Source organism: Cetorhinus maximus, chromosome 1, assembly GCF_964194155.1.
Source record: "Cetorhinus maximus chromosome 1, sCetMax3.hap1.1, whole genome shotgun sequence".
Lineage (NCBI taxonomy): Eukaryota > Metazoa > Chordata > Chondrichthyes > Lamniformes > Cetorhinidae > Cetorhinus > Cetorhinus maximus.
In genome coordinates, this window is record NC_135879.1 from 48021490 (window position 1) to 48038379 (window position 16890).

At 44.6% G+C, this 16890-nt stretch overlaps 1 protein-coding gene across 1 annotated transcript in view; it reads left to right on the top strand.

Annotated features, from left to right (window-relative positions):
• ctso (cathepsin O) overlaps nt 1-16890 on the top strand; it is an 86812-nt gene that overhangs the window by 65786 nt on the left and 4136 nt on the right. Inside the window, exons 6-7 of the mRNA XM_078540670.1 lie at nt 6960-7123; nt 16349-16441. Of these exons, the coding sequence (XP_078396796.1) occupies nt 6960-7123; nt 16349-16441 (257 nt within the window). The remainder of the gene's footprint in view (nt 1-6959; nt 7124-16348; nt 16442-16890) is intronic.

Here is a 16890-nt window from a genome sequence, read left to right on the forward strand (position 1 = left end):
CTGGCTAAAACAGAACTCTACCGATTACAGGAAAACCATATTTTTTATACACAGCTAATTGTGTACACGTTGCATTATTCAAATTCCAATCTTGTCAGTACATAATCAAATAATAAGCAGATGTCTCCAGTCCCAGGTAGATATCTTTTCCTTACCCAAGCAGGGCCTCTTTATCTCATTCTAGCCTGGCTTCGTCCCTGGCATTGTTTATCTTTACCTTATCTGTTTATCCTCATCCCCCGCTATCCAGCTAATCCCTTGTGCTCCCCAAGGTATTTCTGGAGAGTTCTGTTAATGTCGGCCCTATGGTGTACAAGGTTCACCTGGACAATTCTGTTGACTTTGGTTTTACTAATAGAAAATCCTTGTTTAACTAGAAGTCCCTGTTACTGAGAAATCCCTGTTTACCTAGAAGTCCCTGTTTAACTCTTAGAATACCTAGCACAAAGGAAGATTGTTGTGACTATTGGAAGTCGATCATCTCAGCCCAAGGACATTGCTCCAGGAGTTCCTCAGGGTAGTGGCTTAGGCTCAACCATCTTCAACTGCTTCATCAATGAGTTTCCCTCCATCGTAAAGTCACAGTGGGAATGTTCATTGATGATTGCACAGTGTTCAGTACCACTTGTAACTCCTCTGATACAGATGCTGTCTATGTCCATATGCAGCAAGACCTGGACAACATTCAGACTTGGACTGACTTGGAAAGACTTGGCACAAGTGCCAAATATATCCAACAAGAGAGAACCTAACCATCTCCTCTTGACATTCAATGGCATTACCATTGCTGAATCACCCACCATCAACCCCCTTGGGGGTAACCATTAACCAGAAACTGAACTAGACCAGTCATACAAATACTGTGGCAACAATAGCAGGTCAGAGGCTGGGAATTCTGAGGTGAGTAACTCATCATCTGATTTCCCAAAGTCTGTCTATCATCTAAAAGGCACAAGTCACTCAGGAGTGTGTTGGAATACTCTCAACTTGCTGGGATCTGTGCAGCTCCAACAGCACGTGAAGCTTGACACCATCCAGGTCAAAGCAGCCTGCTTGATTAGCATCTCATCTGCCACCTTAAACATTCACTCCTCTTCTTCAGCAGTGCACAGTGGTAGCAGGATGTACCATCTACAAGATGCATTGCAGTAACTCACCAAGGCTTCTTTGACAGCACCTTTCAAACCTGTAACCTCTATCACCTAAAGAGACAAGGGCAGCAGCTGGATCCTCCTGTTGCTTCGACGGATGAGTCTTCAGCAAAATAGACATAGGCCCAGAAAAAAGGGGAAATGGTAAATTCTAAGTCCTGCCACCAAACACAGCACTTCCTATTTTTGCAGGGGCAGGACTGAAGCCTGGCCAGGGTTTGCGTATGTGTGGTTTATGGAGGCAGCTGGCTATTTAAATCATCAGCTGCCTTCACTGAAATTAGATTTCGGTAGGCCAGGAGTGTGAAACCATAAGTGTGCAGATAAGAGCAGGTCTGAGCTTGGTGGATTCATTTGAATAGCCAGGGTACCTCTTTGGAGAGGTAAGGTACCCCTTTGGATATGGTCCCAGGATACCTTTGGGTGAAGTAAGGCACCCTTTGGCATTGCTAAAAGTAAACGTGATTGTGCATAAAAAATACATAAATTCATTGCAGCTGTCAAGGAACTGGCAAAGCTGTCAAGGAACTGTCAAAAGATACCACACGAGTTGGCATGGAGTGGGTAAGGGCAGATGGTGGTGGGTGCAATGCATGGGTTGGCATGAGTTGGCATAGGAGCTATAAAGGGCCAAGGGGATGTGGGCAGCATAGGGAGTATGAGGAGCCATGGGGGCTGAGTAGGGAACATCAGGTGGCATAGATTGGCATGGATGGGACATGGGGGGCGTGTGGGCTGAGGAGTAGGAGGAGTTTTTTGTCTTAATCTTTTTGTTCTAATTTTTAATCTGCTGCCTCCTCAGCAGGCAGCCTCCACAGTCATTCCGAGGCAGTGGGCCTGACTTCTAATACAGCCCGCTCCACCGGAACGAAAATCTAACCAGCGGGCGGCCATTTTTAAAGCCAGGAAATCTCCTGCCTCTGCGCATTCGGCCAAGATCGAAAATCAGGGCGCAAATCCTGATTTGTATAACAGATTGCAAAAACTGCGTATAAAGTCAGTGTTGGAGGGATGCATGGAGGCATTGGCTTTTTTAACTTGTCCTGAAGGCACTTGACTGTTCTCCTCAAATGTCGAAATTGTTTGATGACAGACATTCGGTTCTGTCCAAGGTTGATTTTTTTCAATGTATTGGGATCCAGCTTACATGTTCTGAGGTTGGCTTTCAGATTGTCTTCATACCTAAGTTTGGAGCATCCTGTGGTGTGAGTTCCCATGCTCAGCTGGCTGTAGAGAGGCTTTAGTATGCTTTCATCCTCCACGTGAACCACATGACCAGTCCAGTGAGCTAAGCTCTGAGGAGCATGCTCCTGATGCCAGGTATGCAGCACTTTGCAAGAACCTTGGTGTTGGGGATTTTGTGCTGCCACTTGACGTTGCAAATGCATCTCAGATAGTGAAGATGGAATGCTTCTAGTCACTTTATTTGATGCCAGTAGGTTGTTCAAGTCTCGCACCTATGAAGTAGTGATGGAAGAACCACTGCGTGGTAGACTTTGATTTTTGTTTTGAGACAATCGACATGCTCTTTCTAAAGTCTGTGAGTGAGCCTGCAAATGCTGAACTTGCCTTTGCCAGGCAATGGTTGATGTTTTCATACAGCGTAGTGTTATTGGAGAGGATACTCCCAAGATAACAAAACTTCTGTACTGAATAGAGGTGTGTTGTTGATTGTGACTGCCGGGTCTTGGAGTATGTGGCCAGGGGCAGGTTGATACAAGATCTCTGACTTCTTCAGAATTATTGTCAGGCCCAAAAATGTTCTGAGGTTAGGGCAAAGTGATCAACAAGCAGCTGAATACCCTCTGGAGTATGTGCTATGAAAGCATAGTTGCCTGCTAACAACAGCTCATTCAGTAGCTATTCATTAACCTTTGTGCAAACCTGGAGTCCTTGCAAGTTGAAAAGTTTGCTGTCTGTCCTGAATTGAATGTGTACTCCTGTGTGAAGATCTTTGAGTGCTTACTGGAGCATGGCTGAGAAGTATATGGCAAATAGAGCTGGAGCCAATACTCAGCCTTGCTTGATGCCATTGGTCACAGGAAAGACATCCATTGACATAACGCTGTGCATCACACTGTACATCATGCCATTGTGAAACCAGTGAATGACACTGACCACCTTTTCAGGGCAGCCATATTTGTACAGAACCTTCCACAAGCTTTCCCGGTTTACTGTATCAAAAGCCTTGGTCAGGTCAACGAACACCATAGAGAGGTCCTTAATCTATTTGTGGAACTTTTCTTGAATTTGATGTGCTTCAAATATCATGCCTACTGTTCCCTGTCCTGCACTGTGATTTGGGTACACAGAGTCAATGAAGTGAGTGACATTCTGATTAAGAATAACACTGGCAAAAAATTTTCCTGTTGTTGAGAGAAGTGATATTCCACAATGATTGCCATAGATGGACGTGCTCCTTTTCCATTTGTAGAGGTGAGTTATGGAGGCATCATTCTGGAGGCAGAAGAAACTAGTGAGTTTCCCAACCAATGCGAGCCCCTCTGTATTTGAATACTTCAGATGGGATGCTGTCAGCATCTGGCAACTTACTCATTGAAAGCTCCTTTATGACCTTTGTGATTTTCGCTTGAGATGGATCGAGAGTAAGTTGTGGTGTGGTGCTATAGAAGTGACTCAGTGGGTATCATTGCACACTATGGGTTGTTAGTTTAGGAGATTGCAGAAACGCTCTGCCCAACGAGAGAGAATCTCATGCCTATTTGTTAGGAGCTGATTGCAATCTTCTCAGAGAATGGGTGTCACACCATTGCCTTTGGGGCCATAGACTGATCACAGACCTTGGTGTAGAGCCTTGAGATTGTTTTTATCAGCAACTGCTTGAAGCTCATCAGCCTTGTTTTGCCATCATTATTTCTTCATCTCTATTAGTTTGGCCTGCAGCTTGTGTTTTGCATGATGATATCAGATATCCCTTCTTAACAGCATAATAGGTGTATCTACACAGATGGACTGCAGCGGTTCCAGACAACCGCCCATCACCTTTCTAAGGGCAATTAGGGAGGGCAACAAATGCTGCCCTTGCCAGTGGCACTCACATCCCATGAGAAATTAAAAAGGCTTGACTCACCATACTTTAGGGAGAATATGTTCTTGAGAGGGTACAGAGGAGGTTTACCAGAATGGTTCCAGGGATGAGGAAATTTAGCTACAAGTGTAGTTTTGAGAAGCTGGTATTATTCTTGGAGCAAAGGAGATTAGAGGAGATTTGATAGTGGTGTACTAGATTATAACAGGATTAGATAAGGTAGACAAACACAATATGTTCCCATTAGCTGAAGGTACAAGGACTAGGCAGCAGAGATTTAAGCATTTGGTCATGAGATATCGGGGGATGTAGGGAAGAATATTTTTAGATAATGAGTGGTAATGACCTGCAACTCTCTGCCTTCGAGGTTGGCTGAAGCAGAAACAATTGACAGAGAAATTGGAGGGGCATTGAGAGAAATGAATTTACAGGTATATAGGGTTAGAACAGAGAGTTGGGATTGACTGCATTGCTTTAAAGAGAGCCACCATGGTCTTGATGGGCTAAATTACCTGCTTCTGTAATGATTCTAAACCCTACCTGTTCATCGTCTGCCTTATTCATAAAGCTCTCCTCCTTCTCAGTGCTGGAGCCTTGTGGGTTTTTCAAACTATAAATTCACTTAAAAAAACAGTTAGATATAATTCTTTCCATTTGACAAAAAATTCGAGAAAATGCTAAAGCATGACATGCTACATAAGTTCTGTAACTGTGTTGTCCAATGGAAATCACTGGCTAGCTGTGGTGTGGCTACAGTGCACCATTTTACAAACTAAAAGTTACATAGAATTCGCCCTGTCACATAATACAGGTAAATGTAGTTCAAATTTGTATATTTATTTAACAAGCATCATCTATCATTAAAGAAGTAAAGCACTCAGAACAGTCTAAAAATAATTGTAGACTGCTTTTGAGATTATCATTTTACCAAAAACACAAGTATACAGGTGTATGTCATACAAATGAGTACAGTGTCTACTATCCATTTTTTCTTACTAATCAGAAATGCAGTTGTCTAGTTTTTATTTTTGATTAGCCTTCTGTGAAGCATCTTGGAATGTTTCTCTAGAATAAAGTGCTCTAAAGGAACATAGAAATAGAAGTATGTCATTCAGTCTCTTGAGTCTACTCCACTACTCAGTTAACTCATGACTGTTCTGTATCTTAACAACATCTACCTACTTTGATAGACAAAATCTAGGCTTACACTTCAGTGAACCACTGAGTGGGTATTGTACTGTTGGAGATGCCATCTTTCAGATGAGAAACTAAACAGAAAGCTGCCCCCTCAAATGAACGTAAACAGTCCAATGGCTGTATTCAAAGAGTTATTTCTGGTGTATTGGCCAATGTTTATCCCTTGATGAACATCACCAAAACAAACTGTTTGGTCATTTATCATGTTACTGTTTGTGGGAGCTGGTTGTGTACAAATTGGCTGCCACATTTTCTACATTACAACAGTGATTACACTTTAATAATAATCCATTGTCAGCTTTGGAACATCCTTGGGTTGCAAACGGCACTATATAAATGCAAGTCTTCCTTTCTTTGATTCCATTTCTCTTAATATCCTTGCCTAACAAATATTTATCAATCTTAGTTTTGAAATTTTCAAGTGACCTAGTCTCACCAGCTTTTTGGAGAAGAGTATTCTACATTTCTTGTTCTGGATACCTGAGGGGAAATAATTTCTACATATCCTGTCAAATCCTTTAATCACCCTAAATATCTCAATTATGTCACCCCTGAATTTTCTATATTAAAGGAAATAGAAGCCTTGTCTATGGAACCTGTCCTCAGGATTTAACACATTTGGCCCCTTACAAATTGCTTTCAGGGTATTGTGTATTTAAACCTCAAGCCTCTCTGTTGATCCACCTCTTCCAGTGTCATTTCATTAAATATATACTTCTATTGCTTATTTTGTTCTCCCAAATCTATTACCTCACAGTTACTCATATTAAATTGCGGTTGGCCATTCAATGATCACATTGGGGTTAGCAACTTGCCAGTCTGGAGTGACATGCGGCTCATTAAGGACTTGTGCAGCTCCTGACCTTGATCAGTTGTTTGAAGCTTGGAATTCTTTGCCAGACACTTACGGTAAATTGAAGAGATATGTATATAGCATACAGTCCATCTTCAGATCTATTTACCTGTGTGAGCAAATATTTTCAAGTATCAATTTCAGAAAAGGGAAGTTGAGAAGCCAATTTGAACAATGAAAGTTTACAGTCCGGCCCAAAAATGAAAACAACAGCATACTGTCCAGATATCAAATGATTTTCCAAAGAAATTGAACAGCAGAAATCACATTAAATTTAAAAAAGTTTTCTTATTTCCTATTGTTTGCAACCAACTTCTTATTTATGCAATATAAATATGCCCATTTCCTGTTTTTTGCATTCATCTTTTGTTTTACATTTGTAACCATTACTGGTGCATTCTCCATGGCAATATCTCCAACAATCAGAGTCCAGTTGCCAACAAATCAGCAATCTCTTCTCAAGAAGCATAAATTGTTATTCCCTTCACATCTGGTATTCTTGCGAATTGTCCTGATGAGTGCAAGATGGAAAGCTTTGACGTGTCTTTTTTCAGCAAACTCAAGTTCGCTACTACCAAACAACTATTTGGATAGTGTTTTGTTTTCTCCCATAGAAAACAGTGTACTAATGTCAAATGCTTCTCTGTGATTCATTTTGCCTCAGTAAGTTTAAAAAAAAATTGATGTGTGCAAATATTGTTGTGCGTAGATACAATGAAGCTGTTATGATGGAGAAGCTGTTGGAATGGGGTCCCTTGGTGGCAGTCGTAGATGCAGTAAGTTGGCAGGACTACCTTGGTGGCATTATACAGCATCACTGCTCCCAAGAAAGATCAAACCATGCAGTGGTGATCACGGGTTATGACACAACGGGTAAGTAAAATGTAATTTCATAACTGAAATTCCTAAAGTTCAGTTTATTGATATGGAAGCATTTTGATGAAACCATTCATTGTTGCCATTTGTATAGTTCTTATTTAAATTTAAGGTGTTCTCCACATGTAGGTTATTAAGTAAACAACTAAGAACATTGCTAATATACTGATCTTTTACATTGTTGTGGCCTTTCTGGACAATTATGGGAAGCGCATAATATGAATTTCAACAATGAAACCACAGTAGTCTTAGTTTCTTAATCATATAACTTAAGAATATTTCCTGTGCCAAATGGGATTTGCACACAGTAAAAATTGAGAATCTGTTTTTCAGAATTCTAAATGGGCTAAGTAACGTAGGTCATAGCAGTCGATAACACCTTGTCCAAAACAGTTGCACCAAAACAGAGAATATGGTCTGTGCTTGAAGGGTGGTAAATTCAAGACTTAACCTCGGGAAACATACAGGGGAGTTTTAATCTGGAGGAAGATGTGGTTTTGGTTAGGGAGTTAAAACCCGCAGAAATGCAAACCTTTTTGAACCCAAGCTTGATGCTGCCTAATCTTGACTGCCTGATTTACCTGCGCTCCTCTTTTACTATTAGCAACTCTACCATGTGAAACCTTGGAATTTTTATTGACCTGTAGATAAATTCTGTGGAAGTTGAGCTTGAATATTTGTTTGTCGTAGTGCAATAGGAAGGGCAAAGTTTTCAGCAATGTAATTTTTAATACAATGTTCTAAATACTAGTGGCAGTATCACCTTCATTATATAAAAATTTTAAAACACAGCCCAAACTGCCCACTTCTGGGGCAGAAAATTACGCTCAGCGGATGGGTGTGCGCACAAAGACGCGTGATGACATCGGGCGAGCATCCTTACGTCATCGCGTAGCCCTGCAATATTTTGTTCGTTGGGCGCGCGCCGTAGTTGGCAGCGTGTCCGCCAACAATTAAAAGGTCTATCTAGGCTATTAAGAAGTTAATTGAATTCAAATTTACGCTGCCAGTCCAACCTAACAGTTGGTGGGCAGGCGAAAAGGCCTTTACATTTTTTTAGGAAACCTCATCCACGGGCAGGATGAGGTTTCCTAAAGCAAATAAAAATCACATAAAAATTTTAAACTTGAATTAAAAACATGTCCCTGCTCATGTGACAGAGTCACATGAGGGGACATGTTTCATAACATTTATATGACCTTTAAATTTTTATCCGAAATCAGTTCATCTCCCTGAGGCAGAGAGCTGCCTCAGGGAGATTATGCCACACAAGAAGCACTCAATACTGCCACTCGCGTTTCACGCTGGGTGGGCCTTAATTGGCCCGCCATTGTGAAATTGCCTCCTGGGCCCAATTGCAGGCGGCATTCGGCTTCCCGCCCGCCCCCGCCGAGCCCGCAAGCCAAGGGCAAAATTCTTCCCCTGGTGTTGACAGAGGTGGCAAAGAAGTGCGGACAATCAATCCACTTGGGAGCTGTGTCAGTCAGTAAAACCTTTTAAGGAGGCTGTGTGCCTCCATTTTTAGTGGATTTTAATTTTTAACTCATGAAGGCCAGGATTCCACAGCACAGGAATCCTAACAATACAAGGAGGCAAGAGGCAGGATGAATGAAGTAATTGCATTTACAGCACTGCTTATGGGCCAGGAGGTGGAGGAGTGTTTCCCTCAGCTCCTTCCCTCACTAGGCTAGGGATCCAGTGCTATTCAAATCCCTCCACTCTGTGATCTCTGACTCACCCCACCCACTATGTTCGACTCATCCAACTTCTCCAACATCCACCAACTCCTGTGATCTTCAACTACTTACCCCACCATGCCCCATGTCCACCAACTCTGTGACTGGCCCCACCTCAACCTGCTTACCTGGCATCAGCTTCCCAGCTGTACTCTCCCCAATGGGAAGCTACACTGTCAATCTCTCTAGCCATCAGGTGGGAAACCTGTTGAAAAAATTAAAAAGACATCCCATACATAATTTGTGCAGTATGCTCTGGAAACTCATGATTTCAGGTTTCCTGTCTGGAAAAAAGTCCTCTCTTTTAAAGTGACATAAATCAAAATAAAACTCTTTAAAATGAAAAATTTGCAATTATCACCTGATCAACTTGATAAGAATGCCAATAGTTCTTATTCATGGTTTTAAAATGCTAGTTTTAATAATTAACATGATGGTAGTTAAATTTTAAGTTTTATGCCTCATTGGCACTGCAAATGTTTGAATATTTAATTTTGTACTTAATAGTGTGCAGGTATCATTGAGCATCAGTAATACGTGCACATATTCACTTTGTTATTGGATCAATTGAAGAGAGAATCACATGATATAGTGCTTTTGGGAAATGTACAATTTTGAGTGCTGTCCTTGTCCCTAAATCTAATGTTAATATGGAGTTTTTTTAAAACTGCAGGCTAAATAATGTTAATGTTAAAATTCAATTGCTTTAAAATCTAATAGCATTTAAATATTATTGGGAACATTGGAGCATAGCCCCTTGAGCCTGTTGCCCTAATCATTGAGATCATAGCTGATGTGTCCCTTAACTCCATGCAGGCCTTTCACTGATAACCCTTATGAAAAGTATTATCAATCCAAGATTTAAATTTAACAATTGACCCAACATTAATTGCTGTTTACAAAAAAGAATTCCAATTGTTTACCACACTTTGCATATAGAAGTATTTCTTAATTTCATTCCTGAAAGATTGGCTCTAATTTTTGGACAATTTCTCCTAGACTTCCCAACCAACAGAAATAGTTTCTCTCTATATCTTCTCAAATTATCCCCCGTCATATCATAAAAATGTTGATCCAATCACCCCTAAACCTTCTAAATTCTAGTGAATTCAACCAGAGATGTGTAATCTCTCCTTACAATTTAATCCTTGGAGTCCAGGTAACATTCTGCACTCCCTCCAAGGCCAATATATATTTCCTGAGCTGTAGGGCCTAGAACTGCTCAAGTCTAACTCAAGGTGCTCCAGTCTGCTCAAGATGTGGTCTAACCAGGGCTTTGTATCGCCAAAGCATGTCTTTTACCCCGCTTGAATTTTAGTCCTCTAAATGTGAAGGCCAGCATTCCATTAACCTTTCTGATTATGTTCTGTACCTGTTTACGAAATTTTAATTATCTATGTGCATGGAACACCATGTCCCTTTGGGCCTCCACTGTTTCCAGCTTTTCACCAGTGTTCCCTTTAATCTTGACACTCGTGGGCTAGCAACCCGGAACACGTCGTGCAGGTCGCCTACAGGCTGTCTCCGTTCAGAAACTATGAAGGTGCAAGCGCGCAAAGAAACTAAAGGTGCCATGCACTGAAATGAACAGGCCAGGTGGGAAGGTGGTGGAGTAGGAGTAATGTCACTGGACTAATAATCCAGAGGCCCAGGCTAATGCCTGAGGAACACAGGTTCAAATTCCACCATGGGAGCTGGTGGAATTTAAATTCAATTTAAAAATCTGGAATTAAAAAGCTAGGCTAATGGTGATCACGAAACCATTGTCGATTGTTGTAAAAACCCATCTGATTCACTAATGCGCTTTTTGGAAAAAAAAATATGCCATCTTTACCTGGTCTGACCTACATGTGACTCCAGACCCACAGAAATGTGGTTGACTCTTAAATGCCCTCTGAAATGGCCTAGCAAGCCACTCAGTTGTATAAAAAACCACTATAAAATCTAAAAGGAATGAAACCAATGGACCACCAGCATTGATCTAGGCACAGGAAGTAACAACGGCAAACCCAACCCTGTCAACCCTGCAAAGTCCTTCTTATTAACGTCGGGGAGAGCTGTCCCACAGACTAGTCAAGCAAGCCTGATAGTCATACTCATGAAATCATACCTTACAGACAATGTCCCAGACACCACCATCACCATCCCTGGGTATGTCCTGTCCCGCCAACAGGTCAGACCCATCAGAGGTGGCAGCGGCACAATGGTATAAAGTTTGGAGGGGAGTCCTCAACATTGACTCTAGACCCCAAGGAAAGGAAACCTCCTGCTGGTTACCACCTACCACCCCCCTTCAGCTGACGAATCAGCACTCCTCCATGTTGAACACCACTTGGAGGAAGCACTGGACAGAATCGTCCCAGATTTCACTAAGTGCAGTAGCAGGCGGGTCAAAGGACATTTTAACCACCGGCCGCGATGGCAGGTTTCCATGCCGTATCCCCCCAAAGCTGCCGCATTACTTATGCAGTCCTGGGAAACACACCGTTTCCATGGTGGGCGGGCTCTCATTCACCAGCCACGCCATTACCTTGCCGCTTCAGCACGCCGGGCGCTATATTTAAAGTTCAGCCATGCACATATCTCAGTGCTTTCAGCCGATGACTACTACAGGGAAGATGTCCACGAAAAGCAAAAAGGCTGCAGATCCCAGGTTAAACGATGCGTCACTGGAATGCTATTTGGACGCAGTGGAGGCCGCCATGATGTCCTCTACCCTTGCTCTGGCCACACGACAGCCAGCGGCATCACTCATCCAGCAGGGCAGGCAGTGGCAGAGGTGGTCAGCGCTAATGCCCTGCAAAAGACAACAGCCACTCAATGCCGCTACAGGATGAATTATCTGATCCGTTCCACCAGGGTAATTCACTCTTCTCATCACTCTCAGCTAACACACTCACAACCCATGATGCATCCACAGGGATCTCACACCTCAAGGGACAACACCACTAACTCTCACACACACCCTCACATCTCCATCAGGCTCATATCCGCTGGAGCTCACACCCTCATTCCCATCTATGGCTCTGCTCATCACACAAACATTACATGCAGTACCTTATGTCCTGCTCACACTTTCTCCATTTGTATTCATGCAGGAGAAGTCTGCCCACATCAGCAGGGACAGGTCCCAGACTGGGGGTGGAGTGGCCCACATTAGGCCCCTCACTCACCTTGAGGAGCCTGCCATTGCACTGACTGGTGAGGATGTGGACCGTGCCTGCAGTGACGGTGAGGTCAGCAACAAACACTTACTTGAAGATCCTGCATCGCCATCCCTCTCTCAACACAACTGTGAGTGCTCTCTCTCTCCTGCTTTTGACTCTGTTGCCATGCATTAATTATCTCTATGTTGGTTCACAGGGAGCTCTGCCAAGCGACCAACACCCTCAGTCAGCCAGTTCCTCAGCTCCATCAACATCCTCACCTCCAGCCAAGAGGACACCTCCTCCATTGAAGAACTGGAAATAAGCAGCCTGGAAGACCCGTCACATTGCTTACCCACACCCTCCACCAGCACAGAGACACACACCTCAGTGGGGCCTAGATCTGGAGCAGAGTTGGGTTCACAGAGGTGGGTACAGCACAGACACGTCTCAGCAGCAGGAGCAGGCAGGTTCAGCCAAGCTCCCCAGCACTCAGAGGACTGCCGGGCGAGAGGCACCTGTGAGGTCCAAGTCAGATGACAAGTCTCTGGATTAGACCTTTCAACTCATCCTGGAGAGTCAGCAGAAGCAAGGGAACATCACGCAGAACCGTTGAAAGCCCTCAACAGATTGGCACACGAGTCGGAGGAGTGCGTCTGCCTGCCCTGTGATGCAGTGGTGCCCACATGTGCGCGCATGGAGGTCCCCATGAGGAGGATGGCGAATGCCATGGAGACCCTGGTCCAGCAGAACCCGGAGATGCGTGCAGACCTGCACTTCATCATGGTAGCCATGGGTAAGTTCCTGCATTGGTAATGCGAGAGGGAAATGGGGCACCTCGATGTCCCTCCAGTTGCTTCTTCCACTCAAGGAGTTAGGCTGGAGGAGGAGTGGCAGCCGGACACCCCTGAGTCATTCACTGAGGAATCTCAGAGGCTGTCCACTCTCTCTGAGCCCCCTTTGACTGTGACCCCCTAATCTCATCCTCTGTCACTGCAGAGGGAGCAGCTGGCCCACGAGTGTCTCTGGAGGGAAAAGTATGTGTGGCAGGGCCTTTCGGAGCCCTGTGCAAGCACTCTCATGCGCACGTGGATCCTTCACATATTACATTCATCTTAATGTCCTGAGCATTTTGAATGCTGCCTGCTGGGGTTGGCTTTCAGTTGTCCATCTGAGCTGAGCTGCATCTCCGCCCACCCAATGATCACACTCCCATGCAGCACCTGATCTCGCCCACCACGACTCTCGTTTCCCTTTAGATTTAGACAGTATGGTTTGGATTTGCTTTCTCATCAGCTCCACTATCTCTCTCCTCCTCTGACCCCCCCCCCCCCCCCACAAAACCCCAACCACCCCAGTAAGCTATTTCCTTACCCCCAGCACAGTTGAGCACCCAGTGTCACCTTCCACCTCCCCTCCGTGACCTACCACCCACAACCCTTTTCCTTCGGAGATGTCCAGGTGGACATGCACATTCCCTTCCTTCCCGAAAATCCCACCCCCATCCACATTCACCTCCTTGACCTCCTCTTTCCCAGCCCCAGCATCCATGTCTGCCTCTGAGTCCCCAACAACTACCCTCGCCATTCCTTCTATCGCTACTCTCGAACCCTCGCCCTCCCACCCTACCGCCCCATTCTGCTCTCAGTCAGTCTCACCCTTCCTCCATACCACACCCACCCTCAGTTCATTCCCCAGGAGGCAGACATGGGTCTATCCGACCCGTCCCGTGCACGTTCACCTGCACATCGCCCCCCCCAATCACACCCCTTACCCCCCTCGCACCCCTTCCCCCATTTGCAATCCTTCCCTCCTTCGCACCCTTTCCCCTCCCGAACCTCTTCCCCCCTCGTAACTCCTTTCCCCCCCCAATCCTCCTACCTCTATGGACTGCACCCCCGGCAGCTTAGTCCCTTCCCCTCCCTGACTCCTTCCTTCACCCTTACCTCTTCCACCATCCTTAGTCCCTCCCCCCTCCTGACTCCTTCATCTAGCCTTACCTCTTCCTTCCGCCTCACATCTTCCTCCAGCTTTAATCCACACCCCCTCCCTGACTTCTTCCTGCACCCTTACTCCCTCAGCTTTCCGCACCCCTTCCTACCCCTGGACACCCTCCCCTCTCCGCATGCCTTCCTCCCCCCAGACACTCTCCCCTCTCCGTACTCCTTCCCTTGCACCTTACGCCCCCTTTCACCTACCTCCCCAGCTAGTTCTCCCTCCCCCCAACACCTTCATTCACTCCCATAACCTCATCCCCCCCCCGACACCTTCATTCCCCCCTAGAACCTCACACCGCCCAACAACTTCATTCCCCTCCACAACCTCACCCCACTGACACCTTCATTCCCCCCCTCCCAACCTCACCCCCCAGGAACCTATTCCTTTCCCAGCTGATCCTAGACCTTCCTCTCCCACCCACTCGACTATCATCGTGAGCATCAACAGTGACTTTCCAACTTCCATGAGCTGCTTCGCAGCGGAGCCATGTCAGTGACAATCCACCCAGCATGCCATGGACATTCCTCCAGGATCCCGTTGTTGTTGGGCTCCGGCATCTTCTGCTCCTTGGATATCTGTGATGTGAGGAAGGCCATGGCAGGTAAGCACCAACTTCTGCACGTCATACTTGTGACGTGTTCTACACCGGCGTGTTTTCCCGCCGACATGGGTGGATGATCCAGCGGGGACGAGCAGGCCTAATAATGATATACTGATGTATTACAATGAAGTTCCCAACGTTCATTTGACGGAGAATGAGGGCGGGCTGAGCGGACGATCATGAACTGGTTTCACGCCATTGTGAAACCGATTGCGCCATATTGTCAGCTCACACCACCGAACACACCCAACGCTGATGGGCATGGAAAATCCCGACCAATGAATGTGGCAAGGGCACAGAATGTACTCTGGGTGCGGGACTTTAATGTCCATCACCAAGAGTGGCTCGGTGGCACCATTACTGACCGAGCTGGCCGAGTCCTAATTGACATAGCTGTTAGACTGGGTCTGCTGTAGGTGGTGAGGGAACCAACAAGAGGGAAAAACATACTTCCTGACCAATATGTCGCAGATGCATCTGTCCATGAGAGTATTGGTAGGAGTCACAACTGCACAGTCCTTATGAAGATGAAATCCCATCTCCACATTGAGGATACCCTCCATCATGTTGCGTGGCACTACCACCATGCTGAATGGGATAAATTTTGGATGGATCTAGTAACTCAAAATCCTAAGGTGCTGTGGACATGGATTGTATACAACCACAATCTGTAACCTCATGGCCCGGCATATCCTCCACTCTACCATTACCAAACAAACCAAGGGATCAACCCTAGTTCAATGAAGAGTGCAGGAGGACGTGCAAGAAACAGCACCAGGCATACCTAAAATGAGGTGTCAACCTGGTGAAGCTACAACTCAGGACTACTTGCATGTCAAACTGCAGAATCAACATGCGACTGATAGAGCTAAGCAATCCCACAACCAACAGATCAGATCTAACCTCTGCAGTCCTGCCACATCCAGTCATGAATGATGGTGGACAATTAAAAAACTCATTGAAGGAGGAGACTCCACAAATATCCCCATCCTCAATGATGGAGGAGCCCAGCACATCAGCAAAAGATAAGGCTGAAGCATTTGCTACAATCTTTAGCCAGAAGCGCCCAGTGGATGATCCATCTTGGCCTCCTCCAGAGGTCCCCAGCATCACAGATGACAGTCTTCAGCCAATTTGATTCACTCCACATGATATCAAGAAATGGCTGAAGGCACTGGATACTGCATAGGCTATGGGCCCTGACAATATTCCAGCAATAGCACTGAAGACATGTGCTGACAGACAAGAATTAAAGAATAACTTTGAACAGTTTTTTTTCAAACTAAAGGAGGGTCTACAGTGGAGGTTCCCCAGGGCCAGTTCCCGCTTTTCTTGATAAATATTAATGATCTAAATTGTGTGTTCAGGATACAGTTTTAAAATCTACAGATGGCACAAAACTTAGAAATATTGTGAACTGTGAGGAAAATAATGATAGACTTCAAGAGGACATAGACAGGATGTTGAGATAGGTGGCACATGGCTGATGAAAGTTAATGCAGTAAAAATCCTGCAATCTTCCAATTATTTTTTTATGTCACATAAGCGCCTACAAAATGATGTTAGAGACAAGCAAAGCACTCAATATTGCAACAATCTCATAGGTTCTTCTCTGATAGTGTTTGATCAGTCCTGCAATGATTGATAATAATAGTTTCTGATATTGGCTTTCCATGAAGCAAGTGGCAAGAATGAAACATATGGTAACAGTAACATATGGCCCTATTTTTCTTAAAAACAGGTGATATCCCTTACTGGATTGTACGAAATTCATGGGGAACCAAATGGGGAATTGATGGCTATATATACATCAAAATGGGGAAGAATGTTTGTGGTGAGTTTTCTGTGCCATGTACAATTCATTGAAAAGAAAATGTTATTCATTTGTGGAATGTACTTTGATGAGTTTTTGTATTTGCAAAGACAGTTTGAGTATAATATTTTTTATATTTTGGCATTAGATGTCCCACCTTGTTCAATTTAGTATCAAATCTGTATCGGAACCATACTTGCACTCAGCAGTGTCATCCTGCTAAGAACCAGTCCAATTTTCCTCTTTCATAGTGAAGTTACAGTGCTATTAAGAGCCAGTATTGGCAGTTCAACTCAGAAGGAAGAAAACTAGGTGCCATAAGTGTGTTGAACTAGCTGGAGTGCTGGAAAGAGCCATGACCTGATTTTCTTTTTTCTGTGTCTGAGGCAATTCCCCATGTCACCAAGCTCATGAATTAAAGAAAGTTCCAAAGAAGAGCCATATTGGACTCAAACGTTAACTCTGTTTCT